Source organism: Parambassis ranga, chromosome 3 (assembly GCF_900634625.1).
Source record: "Parambassis ranga chromosome 3, fParRan2.1, whole genome shotgun sequence".
NCBI lineage: Eukaryota > Metazoa > Chordata > Actinopteri > Ambassidae > Parambassis > Parambassis ranga.
Genome location: NC_041024.1, coordinates 17570041 through 17587040, shown reverse-complemented (window position 1 = coordinate 17587040; position 17000 = coordinate 17570041). Strand labels below are relative to the sequence as shown.

General features: G+C 40.0%; 2 protein-coding genes across 2 annotated transcripts in view; both read left to right on the top strand.

The window, feature by feature from the left end:
- The window catches only part of galnt2 (UDP-N-acetyl-alpha-D-galactosamine:polypeptide N-acetylgalactosaminyltransferase 2), a 39122-nt gene extending 33007 nt beyond the window's left edge, over positions 1-6115 (top strand). Inside the window, exons 13-16 of the mRNA XM_028401593.1 lie at positions 571-654; positions 1054-1180; positions 2176-2295; positions 2405-6115. Coding sequence (XP_028257394.1) covers positions 571-654; positions 1054-1180; positions 2176-2295; positions 2405-2560 — 487 coding nt within the window. The 3' untranslated portion in view covers positions 2561-6115. The remainder of the gene's footprint in view (positions 1-570; positions 655-1053; positions 1181-2175; positions 2296-2404) is intronic.
- A 1742-nt stretch (positions 6116-7857) lies between these two features.
- Positions 7858-16290, top strand: LOC114433955 (N-lysine methyltransferase SMYD2-A-like). Its single transcript, XM_028402782.1, has 12 exons — positions 7858-8117; positions 9166-9229; positions 9805-9915; positions 10231-10291; positions 11149-11276; positions 12158-12225; positions 12499-12601; positions 12768-12878; positions 13536-13656; positions 13742-13916; positions 14016-14124; positions 14319-16290. Exons 1-12 carry the CDS (start codon positions 7945-7947, stop codon positions 14400-14402), a joined length of 1308 nt encoding a protein of 435 aa, XP_028258583.1. The 5' UTR covers positions 7858-7944; the 3' UTR covers positions 14403-16290.
- Positions 16291-17000: the final 710 nt, after the last annotated feature.

Genomic DNA, 17000 nt, shown 5'->3' with positions numbered 1-17000 from the left:
TTGGATCATAAAATTACAAAGGCAGCTGTATAAATGGGTTTATTAGTTTACTGTTAATGTATGTATCAAAGTAACACGAGTCAGTTACTCATAGTAGTAGCACAATAGCAAATATTTATGATGTCCTGAAAGGATCAATGACAAATGTTAACAGCAATAAAGCTAAAGAAAAACAAGATGATGGTTTGTATCCACCGTCACAGTATAGAAGTAGTAGAAGCAGAGGTGGAATTGTTGTAGATCATTAAAATTGTGAGTGCATGTAACTGGGACACAAGTTGCATTTACAGATTTATTTAATTGTCCATACACTACATTCATCCAGATTTTCAGGCACTCGCATTTATACAGTGTAGCTAGACAACTATAAAAATGCTTGTTATCTTGCCTTGTGCAAACATACTTGGCATGACCTGTCTAGTTTTTGCCAAAGCAGTTATTTTCCCCAGAGGATGCAGCCTCAGACATGCCCTGGGCCTCCTCTCTCTGCTCTTATTGAATGAATGACTAGCATATTGAAAACCACAAATGATCAACTCTTTAATCCTTGTCTGTGTGTCTCTTTCTCAGCATCCAGAGTCGCTTGGAGATGAAGAAGAGATTAGCCTGTAAGCCTTTTAAATGGTACCTGGAGAACGTCTATCCTGAACTGAGGTACGAAAACGAGGCTGATGGAGAATAATATCATAGAAGACAAACCACAGCTCGGGGAGCAGCAGTCGTTTTCTCATGCCATAATCTTTTATACTTGATAAGACTTTTAAATCAGTGTAATGACACTGATGACTAGAAATTACCAGCAACTGTAATTCGAGCTCATTATTACATTTTGTCAGGTTTGCAATTTCTCACTTGCATGAATGAGTTTAATAATGTATAAACGAGGCAGGTGGAAATGTGAATAATTTCAGACATTGTCCTAAAACCACATTTTTTCACATGGCCCTCTTTTGTGTTACAGTTTTTATCCTACTGATTAATTTAAAAAGTATCACAATATGTTTAAAATGACTATGAAGCAGCTGATATACAGGTGTGTCTGTATGTGTTTAGGGTGCCTGATCACCAGGACATTGCTTTTGGAGCCTTGCAGCAGGGAGGAAACTGCCTGGACACTCTGGGTCATTTTGCTGACGGGGTGGTGGGCATCTATGAATGTCACAACGCTGGAGGAAACCAGGTAGCGTTACCACGACGACACACGCAGGTCAGCTTGTCAAACTCTTGGCTTGGAGACACACCTGGGTGGCAGGCGGTGGTCCACGTGGTGAAAGCACAGTGTGTGTTATTAAAGGTTTCACCTATGAGAGGACACGCATAAGACACAAGTTATTTAACTTTGACCTCATTAGTTCAGCTGCACACATGCGAGTTAACATGGAAGTATTTTAACATTACTGTTTAAGGAAGTGTAGACATTGGAGCACTTTACATGTAGAGCGTGTACACCATGTGTGTCAGCTTCTGCTGTCAGCAGTTTCTCAAATGGTTCTTTTCCTAAAATAGAATGACAGGTGTAGAGCAGAAACTCGCTGTCACTCGGAGTTAAAGTCCATTGGCTTTGCATATCAGATTTACCCTCCTCATTTTCCAATTTTTTGCCTCACAAGATTTTTTTGTTTTTACAAACAAGGTTTGCTGCAACAAATATAGCTTGACATTAAGTGCATTGACTTTAATGAAGAGAGAAATGACAGGATGTTTTAAAGGGATGTAGATGTCAGTCTAAAATGACAGATACTTAAATAAGGTCTCACTACTCCACTGTTAAGGGTGCTGTAAGGGGGCTGTCCACTGTTATCTGTTACCACTTGTGTTTGTTGATTCAAAGCAACTTGACCTTTTTGAAAAATCTGTACCTATCGCAGACGAAACATTCACATTTTAAAGTTTAAATAGCAACTAGGAAGAGGACAGGAAGGTCCGCCCCTCTCACATTTCAAGACACCCTTTGTCAGTTTGACCACCCACACCTTGTTTACTCTATATGAGCCTGAATGGATGGCTGTGAATGGCAACTGGACTGGTTATAGAAACCTACAGTACTAGCCCATCACTGTAAAGTTGCATTGTAACATTAAGCATCGAGTAGGACACAATATTGCAAACATTGTCTACTGCACTGCTTGGGATCCAGGTGCTAATATGTTTACATGTTATATGTATTTTTTAAAGGAATGGGCTCTAACTAAGGATAAATCAGTTAAACACATGGACCTGTGTCTGACTGTGGTAGACAGAACAGCTGGCTCCCTCATCAAACTACAAGGCTGTCGAGAGAATGACAGCAGACAGGTAAACACAGCCAGTTTGGTTTAATATCTGTTAGAGCAACTTGAGAAAATAAGATAAACGTTCTGTGCTGAATTCTTGGTTTTATTTTTGGTGTGTTTGTTTCATACAGAAATGGGAGCAGATTGAGTCCAACTCTAAACTTCGTCACGTGGGCAGTAACCTCTGCCTGGACAGCCGCAGTGCCAGGATGGGCGGACTCACTGTGGAGGTCTGCAGCCCGAGCCTCAACCAACAGTGGAAGTTCACCTTGAATTTACAATCATAGGGGGCGGAGCAGACCCCAGGAGGACTCGGATATTCGGAAAGAGACACCAACAGACGCTAAGACGCGGATAACACGACGCATAGATTCAAGGAGAAAGACAAACTCGATGGATAAATGAATCCTCCTTGCTCCTCCTCCTCCTCAGAGGTGCAGCCAGTCAAGTGTACACTCCTCTCCCCCAAATCATCCCCCCTTCCTGAAATAATGAGCCACACCCACTGGGGGAGGGGCTTGTAGACCATGATGGAGTAAACAGGAAGCTGATGGATGGACAGGGATGATCATGATGATGATGAGGATAAAAGCGATGAAGAGGCTTTTGTTTCAAACTACATACCTCATTGATTATTGATGGTTCCAGAGGCAAATGACAAGTGATTTTTTTTGTTCTTTTATTTTCTGTAATGCTGGTGAAACAGAACTCTTAATTATTTTATTTTCTTATTCATATTTTTAATTTCTTCCTGTTTTCTGTGGAGGCTTACAGGAGCTTTTTTGTTCTTGGAGGCTTCAGGTTGTGGTTTTCGGGGGAGGTGTGTTGCGATGTGAAGGGAGGAAATGGACTCGATTCTTTGAGCTTTTCCTCTCATTTAGTCTTACTGGTTTACAGAATCAACAGAGAGGTGAGAAGGTGCTCTGTGTTCTGCTTTGTTTTCTATACAGTTCTTTTTCTACAGATTCTGTTTTGGGGAGGTGAAGGGGTTTAAGGGAGGGGCTGCTGTACTTTGGGAAATGGAGTTCCTGGAACCAGGAAGTGTCATGAAGCCCACATGGAAGATTTGTCTTCTGGCTGCAACACTGGTTGCTGCAGCATCCTCACTTCCACACATTTGTGTCTCTGAAGAAAATAGACAAACAAAACTCTTTTATCAGTCTTATTTTGTTTACTTTTGTCAAAAAAATGGAACCAGTTTTTAAAAGGATATTTTGAGTTTCAGGATTACCAGAGGAGCTTTTCTTTACACACACTCGCTGATCTCTGACTGCCGCACAGGCAACAGTCTAATTTGACCATCTCTAATTTTTCTGCACGATCATTTCCTTTGCTGTGTCTGTGTCGCCATTGAAGGAGGGCTGCTGTCTATAATCACAACCAAACTGAGCTTTTGTTGCAGCTTCTCTAGAGCTGACCTGTTCATATTAACACCAACAGTGAGATGTTACAGCTCCTACAGAGTGGTAGAATGCTACATTCAACATGCATGCACTGGCAGTTTTTTTTATTTTAAACCTGGCTAAAGGCTTATCAATCATCTAGTAAATGATTAATAAGCCTTTGTTATCAGTTAAGTATTGAGCAAGAACATTACATCCACCAACCTTTAAAAGGCCTGAGTTATCCCGCCATGCTGTCTTGTCAACAAAACAAAACAACTTCCTGTTTGACTGTCAGCATCCTGCACAGAAAGGTTATATGTAGCACTGGCCACAGCTTCAGGTACTTGCCTCTGTGAGGTGAAAGTGTCATTTGGTTTCCACAATTGAAAACAAGCACTTGTAAAGTGTAACTGTATGTGGATAGCTGCCCAGCAGGATTAGTTTGTGGCCACTTCCTATTTGTCAGGTTGAAAAAAATCCTTATCAATCTTTACTTTCCAATGCGACAAAAGAGAGACCAGATTTAAACTTGACTGTGTATGCATAAAAGAAGAGTCATCTCTGTACATGTAAGAAAAGTGATGAAGGCCTACAAGAAATGTTTTTTTTTATTTAGTCACAGACATCAGAGCTCCCTCTTTTCTTTGACAGAGAAAAACTTTGATAATAGCTGGAGAGCAGATGCCATGCAAAATGAAAAGGCCTGACTTGTGGGTGCACATGTGTTCCTCTAACTGCATGTATCACCTACATGGACCCACAGTAACACTCTGTCAGTAGTGTTTTGCATCAACATCATTTTTTTCTCTGGATAGATGAGCCATCTGTTGAGAAACAAGGTTTTACTGTTTATCCTCAGTCTGTTGCTGCTGGAGGGAGCAGACTGCTCTGGCTGCACCAGCAGGCCGCTCTGTTTCATACTTTTTGCAGAGAGAAGATAATAAGAACTTTTGTTGTTGCTTTCGGCATCTCAGCAGCAATGTTTAGGTGTCATAAAACAGTACTGAGTCACTTTCAAGGTATTTCTGTCAGAAATGATTTACAGTATGTTCATCTGCTTGTGGGTCCATTTCCTGATGAGTTCTTTTCGTTTTTGCAACACTTGTCTTCTGGGCTTCTTCATCACTTCATCTGTTACTGCTGTAATCCTCTGTACTGTTGAGTGAGTAATGAAGGTGGAGTCAGGAAAAATGGATTTGGATTAAATTTGTAGTGAATCATCACTTGGCACCTTTATGGCAACAAACAAAATATCTGAACAGAGTTTAGAGAGGAGCTGCAACCTGCGAATCTGTCAAATAGCTACATTTACATCCTTCCTTGTAAAACCCTCTTACATTCTCTTAAACGTTTTTACTGAGCTGCCAACTGACAAAGACATCCGGCCATGTTAGCTGTGTTGTCGGATTCTTTTGCTTCTTCTGTTTAATCACTTTGTTTTCTGCCATTTCATTGTGTTACTTTGTTTTTTGATGTTTGCCTTGTCTTATATGTGCATCTGAAAGTGGAGTGAGTGTTCAGCTGACACCGCAGCTGCTTAAAAAGCCTATCCTGTGACTTGATAGGTTGCTGCATTGTGCTGCAAAGCACAGGACCCACAGATATGAGGCCAGAAAGGAAAGACACAAGCCAACATGTGAGGAAAGGTTGATGTTGCCCTAATGTGATGTGTTTCAGTCAGAGTTGTTGAAAATCAGGATGGAAATGAGCTGTTAGATTTGAAATATCTTAATTTCAGTGTCTTAATTTTGTAAAGGATGTTGCAATACTTTGAATTTTGAAATCATATTCCTCTACTACAGCATTTAAACGGAAGAGGCTCTAGTGGAGTACACCAGTATATTTACAACAGACATTTTATTTGATTGCACATGTCTCCTAAAAAGTCTATTTATTCCTGCGGTACTGTTATAAATGATGAATTAGAAGAGACAGAGGGTAGATGTAAAGCCTGCGTCACCCTGGTGTAGAGCTGGTGAGTGTGTGTTTCTGTTTCTTTCATAAGAAAAACAATTGTCACCTACTAATGAGTAAATCTGAAATCATCATGTGTTGTTATTAAATCTTAATGCACAGAAGCACCTGTCAAATGGAGGGATTTCAAACCAGAAGAGCAGAATCTAGACATCTTTTTGTAGTGTGTAGCGCCCTCTGTTGCCATTCTTACATAGACACTAATTGAGGCAGTGGATGTCTGATGCAAGTTTGAAAGTGCAAATGAGCATCAGTACTCCACAGAACAGGCATAAAAACTAAACTGCAGAGTGGCCGGGGCAGCACTGTCTACTGCAACCATTCAAGTTTGTTTGAAGCCTTTTTCTTTTCAAACTAGTCTTATTGTTGTGAAGGTGTTTTTTGCCCTTTTTCTTTCTACACAGAGGAAATGACATAATAATAATTGAGAAGAGCAGCGCCTCATTTTGATTGGATCATTAAATGTTTACATCTTTAGCACAATGTGCCAAAGTTTCTTCCTGTTTTTTTTTCTGTATAAGAAAGAATAAGAAGGAGTGAGCGTCTTTGGAAAATTTACAATGAGGAGGCATTGGGTCAACTGGATGTTGTGTGTCTTATTGTTCTCTCTACATCAACCTGTAGAGGACGCTGTGGAGGAGCACTGCTCTTACTGCTGATTTGGTGCAGATTTATAATCAACAGTTTCAGGTTTTTAAATGTGAGAAACAACATCAGCAGCATTTAAGCTAAGTTGGCTTTAACTGAACACAAGTCGCTAGGATGTCCTCCCCACTCAGCCAGCAGGACTTCAGTCACTGTGCTGAATGGAAGCAATCCACACTTTACTGGAGTTCAACACAAGAGAAGGAGTGAAGGTCAAGCTCTGTGTACTCTCAGCGTTTCCTTTAATCAGAGAGAGGAGTGAGGATCTGTCTTAAAATCAGGACCTTATCACCTCTTGCTCCACCTCTAATCCCCTTTTAGGATTAACAGAATAAGAGCCCTTTCTGATATGCTGAGACACACAGCTCAGGACAGCTTAAGCTTCTCCATCTTTTGCTACAAGTGACTGTATCAGTGTACATGAGTCAGGGCCTGAGAGGGGCTGAACATGCACATAGCCAACAATATACTGTAAAAGTAATGTTTTCTGAAGAAATGTGGCTTTGTAGAATGACTGGTGTTAAAATCGACGGTGGGTGAGATGAACACAAGGGGGTCATGTGTAAAAGTGTATATTTTTGTATATACCTACATCAGTGTGTGTACAGTATGTACATATATACACAGTGTACTCAGCTGCGGCTCCTAGTTTTGTTGTCAGACTGTACAGCGCTTCTAACTGTTCCCTGTTTTATAGATACTGCAGAAATTCAACTTTGAATGAGGAGAAATGATTAACTTAAATAAATGCATTTATATATAAGCTAAAGTGTGTGAAGTGTCTTGGTCTTCTTCAGTGGATGATAAACTCCAGCAAGTACAAGCTTACCCTGCTATTGGTCTGTTAATGTTTTCTGGCACTTTAAAAACATATTGCTGCTTTAATGTTAATAGGCCAGTGATCTGTTTGGTGGTAAACCAAACTTCTTTTTCCCTCACCTTGTTTTTTTAAAGAGGCACAATGTAGCAGCTGTGCATGAATTTTACATGCATTGTGAGGCTTGAATATTTAAATAAGGAATGTTTTCCACTCTTAAGGAGGTTCTTAAAATCTGAACGCGATCTCTGACAAACTTATGAGGTATTCAGGGCTACAATTTGGGAAATATTTGAACAATTAAATGAAATCTACATTGCAGCATATTGGGGCAGTAACCACCTAATATGTGTCGATTTTCTGCGCTGCCTCCTTGCAGCTGCAAATCGCACATACATATTGTGTATACATATTTGGTCGGCAGCATCCATATTCCATGTGATCAAAAGATGTGTAGGCCAGTCAAGCTCCTTTACAAAAAATGTTTACAAAAAACATTTATTTAAAAACAAATGTTATTCATCTAGTGTTTGACTGACAGAGCATGGTCACAGTTGCTCTGATTCATTTGCATAAATCATCAAGATATACATATAAAACAGTCAACAGCAGCAAAGTAGGCCTACACCTCCTAACGTTTTTGCACTACAGGATCACAAGCTGCATTTGTACCTCTGCTGTGTGACTTGCTGCTCTCCCGCTCCTGCCGCCTTACCTGCAGGGGGCGATAGCGGCCAGAGCTCACACACTGAATACCGGGGAAGAAGAAGCAGCTCGGGCAGAAGCTGATTAGAGCACCGAGCAGACACAGGTGGTATCTGACCGGAGAACCGTAAAACAGAATAAAACCATGAAGAACGAAGGTATAGAGGGGACGGAAAGGTTCCTGAGTCCGGGCAAAGGCAGGGGACTGCGCTCGGTGAGGCACTTTGCGGTCGGGGAGCTGGTGTTCGCCTGCCCTGCCTACTCCTACGTGTTGACAGTGAATGAGAGAGGAGTGTACTGTGATCACTGCTTTACCAGGTAAATCTGCACCCCATCTCTGTGAGAGCTGAGAAAAACAACTGTGTATCTCTGTAGCGAGCACCTAATTTATTCTTGTCACATTAACTTGTAAAGCGAAGCAAAGATGCACCGTAAGTCCAGCCACATGCCGGCTAACCTCATTACCTTGCTAGGTTGCCTTTAAAACCTCTGGACACCTACCTAACTGGTGCAGACTTAAAATAGGTCAGTGCGGAGAGGCAGCTCACCTGACGGACGCTGCAGTGTTTGTTTGTAGCAATGCAGAGCTGAAAGAGCTCAAAGTGGTCGATGTTAACGCTAAAAATGTTCATTTCTATAGCCCTGGCCGGTAGTAGCATGCTACTGAATAGTATTTAAAATAGAATGTCACAAACTATAGGTAGTGACCTCTTGTACCATTACACGTGTAAACACCCTTCCTTTCACTAGCTACTGTGTAGGACGTGGATTGGTTCAAAAGGCCAGGATGCAGCACTCACAGGGCACCGTCATGTGTAGGTGTGTGTGTGTGTGTGGGCAGATTGTGTCCAAAACACAAAGAGTAATTCAATGCAGCGATCTGTCAAAGTTTCTATCTTTAGGTTGCCAAATGAGATCTGTTTAACTTTAACTCTTCAGTTACATTAACTCATCACACACTTTCATTCACACATCCACGTGTCCTACCCAAGCTGCCATTCAAAGGTTTGTAGAGCACTAAAAGGTTAGGGTGCTAAATATAAGTGTGCATGTGTCCCAAAAGAGGAGGAGCCCAGAGAGAAGGCCAGGGGTGGATGTGTGTGTGTACATTGTTCCTGTACAGTCCCACATGCTCAGACTGACTTAATGTGTTTTGAACTGAAAATGTTTACAGAAATGGATTTGTAAGTCTTGAATTAATTTGTGCGTCACATGATAAAATAGATGTTACACTTTAATTAGTAATGGAATCTCAAATAAACCAGATCATTTTATTTTTCATGTGATAGTAGGATTATAATGTAAGTCCATATTAACTGGTCCCTCTTAACACAAGTGTAAGTGTATACATTTGTTGTCATTACAGGAGAGAAGACCTGTTTAAGTGTGGTAAATGTAAGCAAGCCTATTACTGCAATGTTGACTGTCAGGTAAGAGGGTCTGTTTGTACCTTTTCATGGAGAATTTGTAATTTCCCTCTATATGTGGCACTTTTTCATAAATAGCTCAAGGAACTGTTGTTATATTGCATGTAGGATGACAATAAGCAATTTAATTGTATTTATGTAGCCAGTGACTTGGTTTCTTGAGTGCTTTGGGTGCATATACTCTAACATATTTGTGTTGTTGAAGTAAAAAAAAATGTGCATCTCTGCTGCAGTTTAGTGGTTGTGTGACCTGCCTTGGCATCATGGCCACATATCGAGAACCAGTTCACAAGTGCTTCATGCAGGATCATCCAGAGGCAGAGCGAGCACATGTTCACTGTTGTTGCTATGGCGATTCCGTCCATCTCCTCACTGTCTAGTTTTAGTGTCATGGTACAAAAGAAACTCAGTGCACTGCAGAAAAATACACACACAGGAGAGATAGAGGTGTATGTAATAATGTATGGATGATTTGTTTTGAGATGCAATAATTAATCAGACCGCAAGCGAGTTAAGTGAAATGATCTGTAGCCAACTTCTTACTTCTGTTGTGTGTGTGTTTGTGTGTATTTGTACAGAGAGGGGATTGGCCTATGCACAAGCTGGAGTGTGTAGCCATGGTTGCATATGGGGACAACTGGTGTCCGTCAGAAACGGTCAGACTGGTGGCCAGAATAATCATGAAACAGGTAGTGTAATGATAAAATTACACAGAAAATTAAATCTTTAAGTTTCTTTTATTGAGAGCTGTTTGTCAGACCCGTAAAAGACTAACAAATTTAAATATGAGTCATATAAGTTGAGTTAACCTGTCTCATCCTGTATCGTTCATCTTTGCCATCAAGGAGACCTTTTGTAGTGTTAACTGAACATTATTGTGTTTTTAATTTAACCTTAATGTTTAAAAAATAGAGATAGAATTTTGTGCAATGTCAAAAAACAAAAGTTATGTTGTGATGTCTTTTTCTGTGTTTAGTAAAATTCTTTCATGTATCATATTACAGAGAGTCTCAACAGAGCGCACCCCCTCAGAAAGGTTGCTTCTGCTCAAAGAGTTTGAATCTCGTAAGTCAGTGTGTGTGTGTGTGCATGAATAAATGATCAGTACGGTTAGTTACATATCCATGCTCTTTTAGTTACATGGTGCAGTGTGTGTATGTGTGTGATCTTGCTGTGTCTCTGCAGTGTCTCTATTAATATCCTGTGCTGTAGCCTCCAGTCCTGGTTCTGTCTGTTTCATTCACTCAGTGTGTGCAGAGCACTGGGACTTAAATCCCTAGATTCTGGGTGCAGTAATTTCATACTCCCTTCCTTTCTTTAACATCGACTGCCACTGTGCCTTCAAGCAAGGTACTCTGGTACATTTTTCTCAGAGGCTGAGAGTATACTGAGACATGTTGGCATAACACAACTCCATTTCAATTCATAATTATGAGGCAAGAAAGTGAAACTCTTCTTCTTCTGTTGTGCTTTATAGTTAAGAATATTTAATGAAAGGAGTAAAGCTGCTTCCAGTGGTCCTAATCACACAGTGCATGATGACAAAACAAGATTCTTGTTTACCTCAGTGGCCCAAAAACGGTTTTCTCTGCTTTGTTTGGAATTATCATTTAGTCTAAGCTGTTGTCGACTCAGATGTGTCACCGCGGGATTGTCACAGAATTAACCTTCACACCTGTCTTTCATGCACACAAAGCAAATGGTTGGCCAGCTGCTGCCACCAGTCTGTAGCTATGTGAGTTTGTGTGATTGGCAAAGACACATGGCCTGTAACAGTCGTATAGTCTGCACTCAGCCCACCGCTGAGTGGTTCCTCTATAAAACTTTAGCAGATAATCACAGTAACATCCTCAACTATGAAAAAAATGGATGAATTGACACTTGTCCCCTTTTTCCTCTCTGCTTCTCATTTCTTTGCACAGATTTAGATAAGATGGACAGTACAAAAGAAGAACTGAACCATGCAGACATAGCAGCAATACATCATTTCTACTCCAGAAGCATCAGTGACTTTCCTGATGATCAGGCTCTGACTGAGCTCTTTGCACAGGTAAATCTGCACACTGCTAATGAAACACTGTGTTGTCAAAAATCAAGATTACACGTCTTATGTATTATTATTAATTATTTCTAACAGTACAGATGCTACCCCCCAACTTCTTGAGTGTTTCTGTAAACAATAAGCCTGGGAAGTGATGTGCTTCCACTGAGAGCTGAGCCCAGATGAGATTGAGTTCTTTGCGGGACGCTCCAAGCTGTGGTGAAGTCCTTGCTCAGCTTGTGTCCCGTCCTCCTCTAAAAAATTTAATATATGCTGAGGCATGACTTTTTAACTAGCTATAAATCAGTTGATTTAAAGCCAGCAGGTAATTTGAATTTTGTTGGTTACTGTTGTGTGTGATAGGTTAGGCTTAGCAGAGACACACAGACAGGTGTTGACCTTTCTGTAGGGGGCATGCTGTAGGTTGCACACAAACGCATTTAGACACACACTGTGTTAATATAGTATGTTTACAATATCAGATTTAGATTTTCCCACTTTCCATTTTCAGAGATCCTGTGCTTGTTAGCAGATGGACTCACACAGAAGCATGTTAGTAAAAACCACGATCTGTGTTACACATTTACTGGGTTCTGTCTGTTTAGCTCCACAGCTGTTTAGTTTGATCTGTCTGGCAGAGCTGCTGTCTCTTTTCCCCTCACGCTACATTAATGGAAAGACATTTTATGTGTTGTTATCACAACATAGATTTCCTTCACCTGAGTGAAGAGGAGGTGTCACAATGTAGCAGAATGGAGAGTGATGCAAGTTTATATTTTATTACTTTTATTACCCTGCTGTTTTCTCTCTGACTCCACCTGTTTGTTTGTGCCTACTCCCCTCTCTTTCTCTGACCCTCTTGGGTTCTTCTGTCTTTCTTCTGTGTCCAGGTTAACTGTAATGGTTTTACCATTGAGGATGAAGAGCTGTCCCATTTGGGATCAGCAGTTTTTCCTGAGTAAGTCATTCAGACAGAAGTTTATCCACTCATCAGTTTTGTGCACTGATGTGTCTTTACATGAATATCTTCCCATCTCTTCAGTGCCACTTCCTTTCCTTGACAAGGTTTTAATTATTATCAGGTTCATTTTAGCCTGTTTATTTCATAGCTTCCTAATTTGTGTAAAGATTGTATTCAGGGTGTAAATCACCATCACCATCATCATCTGCTGAATGCTGGGTTTTATCAGAAGGATTTGATTTCACACTTTTCTGTTTTCTTTCCTTCCAGTGTAGCACTGATGAACCACAGCTGTAGTCCTAATGTCATAGTGACTTATAAAGGAACAGTGGCTGAGGTCAGAGCTGTTAAAGAGATAAACCCAGGAGAAGAGGTAAGTAAACTTAGGGGCAACGTAAAAGTTGCCCCAGAATAGTGTGAAGGGAAGACTCAGGCTTACTCTTCTCTATGTAAACATAGGAGGTTTGAAACCAGATACAGTTACTATGTAAATGTATATGGTCAAGTTAAATAGTTTTGTCATTGTTCTCTCTTTGTAGATATTTGACAGTTACATAGACCTGCTCTATCCCACGGAGGACAGGCAAGAGAGGTTGTTAGATTCCTACTTCTTCACATGCCAGTGTACTGAGTGCACCACCAAGTCTAAGGTACTGTTGACTTATCTCCCTGCTACAACTAGAAATACACGTTTATTGTTTGTAGGAGCATGCAGGATTAGGAGGCAGACTCTTCAATAATTACTGGATGTGTTTACTGTATAGCATAAAGCATATAGTAATATTTGGACAGTAAATAGGTAATGTCTGTCACAGCTGCAGTGCATGCATGGGCTCGGTTGTGGTGCGACATTTGGCTGGAATACACCATAAGGTGATGCAGTATTCACAAGATACACAATATAGTTGTGTCCCAGTTCTCTACAATGGGCAGTACATTTCACATACTTTATCTCTGCTTTGCATTAGCCAATCAGTGTAATTTTGTGGTTTTCTGTCATTCAGATGTTTCTTATAATTTTTAACTATAGCAGCTTTAATTGCCCATTGCACTGTGGGACAGTGCCTTAACACTGTGCTCAAAAAATAAAGCCGACTGGGGGGTGAAGCATACCAACTTATTGGTGTGTATCTAATTTAGTTGCTTTCCACAAAAGAATCCACAACATGATTAAAAGTTGCCCCAGAATAGTGTGAAGGGAAGACCCAGCTACTTCTCTGCAGTGACATAGTTTCTTAAAATAAACTGATTGACATATTATCTTGTGTAAGATACATTTGTTTATGTAATTTTGGGTCATTCTCTAGGACATGGCAAAAATGGAAATCAGGAAGCTGAGCTCTCCACCAGAACCAGAAGAAATCTGCACAATGGTCCTTTATGCCAAGAATGTCATCGAGGAGTTCAGAAGAGCCAAACACTACAAAAATATCCTCTTGACTTCTTGGTTCTCCTTATCATCCTTTTATCTCTGCATCTCAGTGTGTACCATTATTCCTTGACTGTCTTGCACCCCCCAGTGAGCTGCTGGAAATGTGTGAGCTCAGCCAGGAGAAGATGGGAGCAATATTTGCAGACACCAATGTTTACATGCTGCACATGATGTACCAGGCCATGGGTGTATGTCTCTACATGCAGGACTGGGACGGTGCTATGAGCTATGGGGAGAAGATTGTTCAACCTTACAGGTAAAATGATTGGCCAGGGAGATTCTTCTGCAGATACTGAACCTCCTAGTCTTATTTGGGCAATAATCTTGGTTTATAAATGAAAATCTCCCTCTGCAGTGTTCACTATCCAACCTACTCTCTGAATGTGGCGTCCATGTATTTGAAACTGGGACGTCTGTATTTGGGACTTGAGAAGAAGACACAAGGAATCAGAGCTCTGAAGAAGGTGAAATGACATCCGCTCTGTTGGTATACTGATTAGTAAGATACAGGGTGGATAGAAATTTTTACACTTTCTGATGTTCACATTCCTATAATGGAGTTAGTGTCCTTACCTGCATTAACCATATCACACATACAGTTTGACCCCCTTTAATGGAAATGGTACTTCTAAATGGTTGGTCTTATTCTCTGTCTTAGGCTCTGGCTATCATGGAGGTGGCGCATGGGAAGGATCATCATTATGTAGCGGAGGTCAAACGGGAAATTGAGGAGCAGAAATAAAGAAGATGAAGCCTGAAGTAGCAAACAGACTGTGGAGTGAAGAACCATTTAACACTTACAACAACAAAATACACATCAAAATGCACGGCATGCATCCTATACCTCTTTTTTTTTTAACCTTTTTTTCCTTCTCTGCCTGGAGGGACAGGAAACACATGCCTGTTTTTACATGTTTACTGTCAGCATATTCTGGATTAGAATTACCACAGTTTGTATCTGCAGCTGTCTCATACTGTCAGTCCTGGATGTAAAAGCAGACACATTACAGCTTTATTTATTTTTTTGTTTCTAGTTGTTGAAGTTCAGTTCATCCTGTAATTGAAAAAACGATTCAGATTAGTGGTAAAGCAAAATATGTGATGCTGCCTTTTTGTAAAAAAAACAACAAAAAACAAAACAAAAAACATTTTTATTTTATCTCCACTTTCTGAAGTCAGGTCTTTGCTCAGTTTTTCATACTCAGTTTGTTTTGTGGACCCATTTACAGGTGTTAACCATCATGTATGTGTTTGACTGCACAGCGGCGCTCCAGAGCAGCTGCTTATGATTTAAAGCTGTACAGACTGGTAAGTAGTTGTTGCTGAGGGCATTACTACTACTTATTCACAGTCAATGCAACTGAATTATCAGCTGAACAGCAGCAGAGTTTCTGAGTTGATCCTTATTTAAACTGTGAAAAACAACTGACCATGCATCAGGTACTCTGTAGCATCAGAGAAAAGAGAATGCAAAGAACTATTCCTGAATGAGTAATGAGTAGTGTTGTTGGCTTGTCTTACAGTATGTTCTGCTTGTTTTAAAGAATCAGGAAGTGTTGCATGTTTGACTGATTATGTTATGCATTTGTGTGGTTTGTCTTGAGGCTTGTTGACCAAATGGGCCACAGACTTAACTGATAAGGAACCAGCTATTCTGTCTAATCACAGTATATCCTTAAACAGGGGTGCTGACTTGAGACCAGTTGGCCTCCTGGGTAAAGACATTGGGTACTATAACCTGATCAGAGCCCCTTTGCTCTCAGGAACAAAAGGAGCAACACGTAGCTTTTGCTGCATTTTGTCAAGAGATATATTCTTATACCTTTTTGGTGTTTTCTCAGAAGCATCAAAGCATCATAAATCCAGATTCAAATGACATCACCTTAGCTGTGGGCAGAATACTAATATACACTATAAGTTGATAGCATTTACATTGTGCAGTGAGGATGAGGGTGTGATTTTAAATGAGTTTATAGTCGTCAAGAACAGATTACATGACAAAGGAATTTACATTCTGCATTTTTGTACACTAAATATACAGACCATGGCATAATAGCAGTCCACCAACAGAAATAATATAGAAAAATAGGGTGTGTCTTTTTACGAAGTCACAAATCACAGAATTCAGGCAGGTCATATAGTTATTTTTCTGCTGTAGGAGTGAATCCTACGTAAGTGTTAGACTGGGCTTAATAGTCTGGTGCGGCTGTTCTAAATCTAAGCAGGTGTATGGAAAGAAGTCATTTAAATACAATGTCAAATCGCAAACCTATAATGTACGCATATATTTATTAAAACAATCTTTATTAGTTGCCTTGCTAGCAGTTATAAAGACTCAAATCCATTTGTTATTCTTTTTAAATGGATGTAGCATCTCTGTCTTGTTTACTGTAACATTTGAATCCATTATGTAAATTTAGAAAACAATCCACTGTATTGATGGCTGTTGTCATTTATGTAGCAGCTCCTGTATATATGACTCCTTTTTCCACCTGCAAAAATGCATGTAGAAGGTTCCTGCCTTATAGCTTTTCCCAGAAAATCTACATTTCAACATATTACATATTGTATTTGTGTGTTTCAAAAAGAAAAAGGAAAATGAATTGTAGACTGGTTTTCAAAGTCAAAAACTTCTTGTTTTTCTTCTCAGTTTCTGATAAAACTTTTGGTAAACGTGTAAACACAGTGAGGCTGTACTCATGCTGCATGTAAACCAGATGAAGACTAACTGAAAGGCCAGCTCCATTTATGTTATTGTGATCTCTGCTGAATCATCATCATCAGACATGAATATTTTTATGTTGGAATGAATACAATTTAACATCTGAGTCTCTGGTTCTTTCTGTACATTAAGTGTTACTCAATTTACAATACAAATATGTTTGTTTAAAAAATGTTAATATAAATTTCAAATATGCAGTTTTATATGCTGAACACAGGGGGGTGCTACTTGCACCTAAACCTAAAAAGATCCAACCAGACAAAAAAAACAAAGGTCAGCAGACTGGAAAGTTTGCTAAACTCAACTTGTGTTGGAGAAAACATTTTAAAAGAGACAAATATTTTAAACAGCAACAAAAGGACATTTGTCTTTATTAAGGCAGATCTGAAGAATATGAAACTTCATGCGAGGGAAATAAATCTTGAGAAATAAAACTGCTGAAGAACAGCCACAACAACGACATCATAATGCGCAATTCCCAGTTCACACACACACAAAAACACCCTCACATACACCAGATCACATAGATGCATTTGACCCCATACTCCCAGAGCGTTCCCCACAGGATGCCATGAGGTACACGGTCGAACACCTCCAAATCCACAAAACCTGTGGACT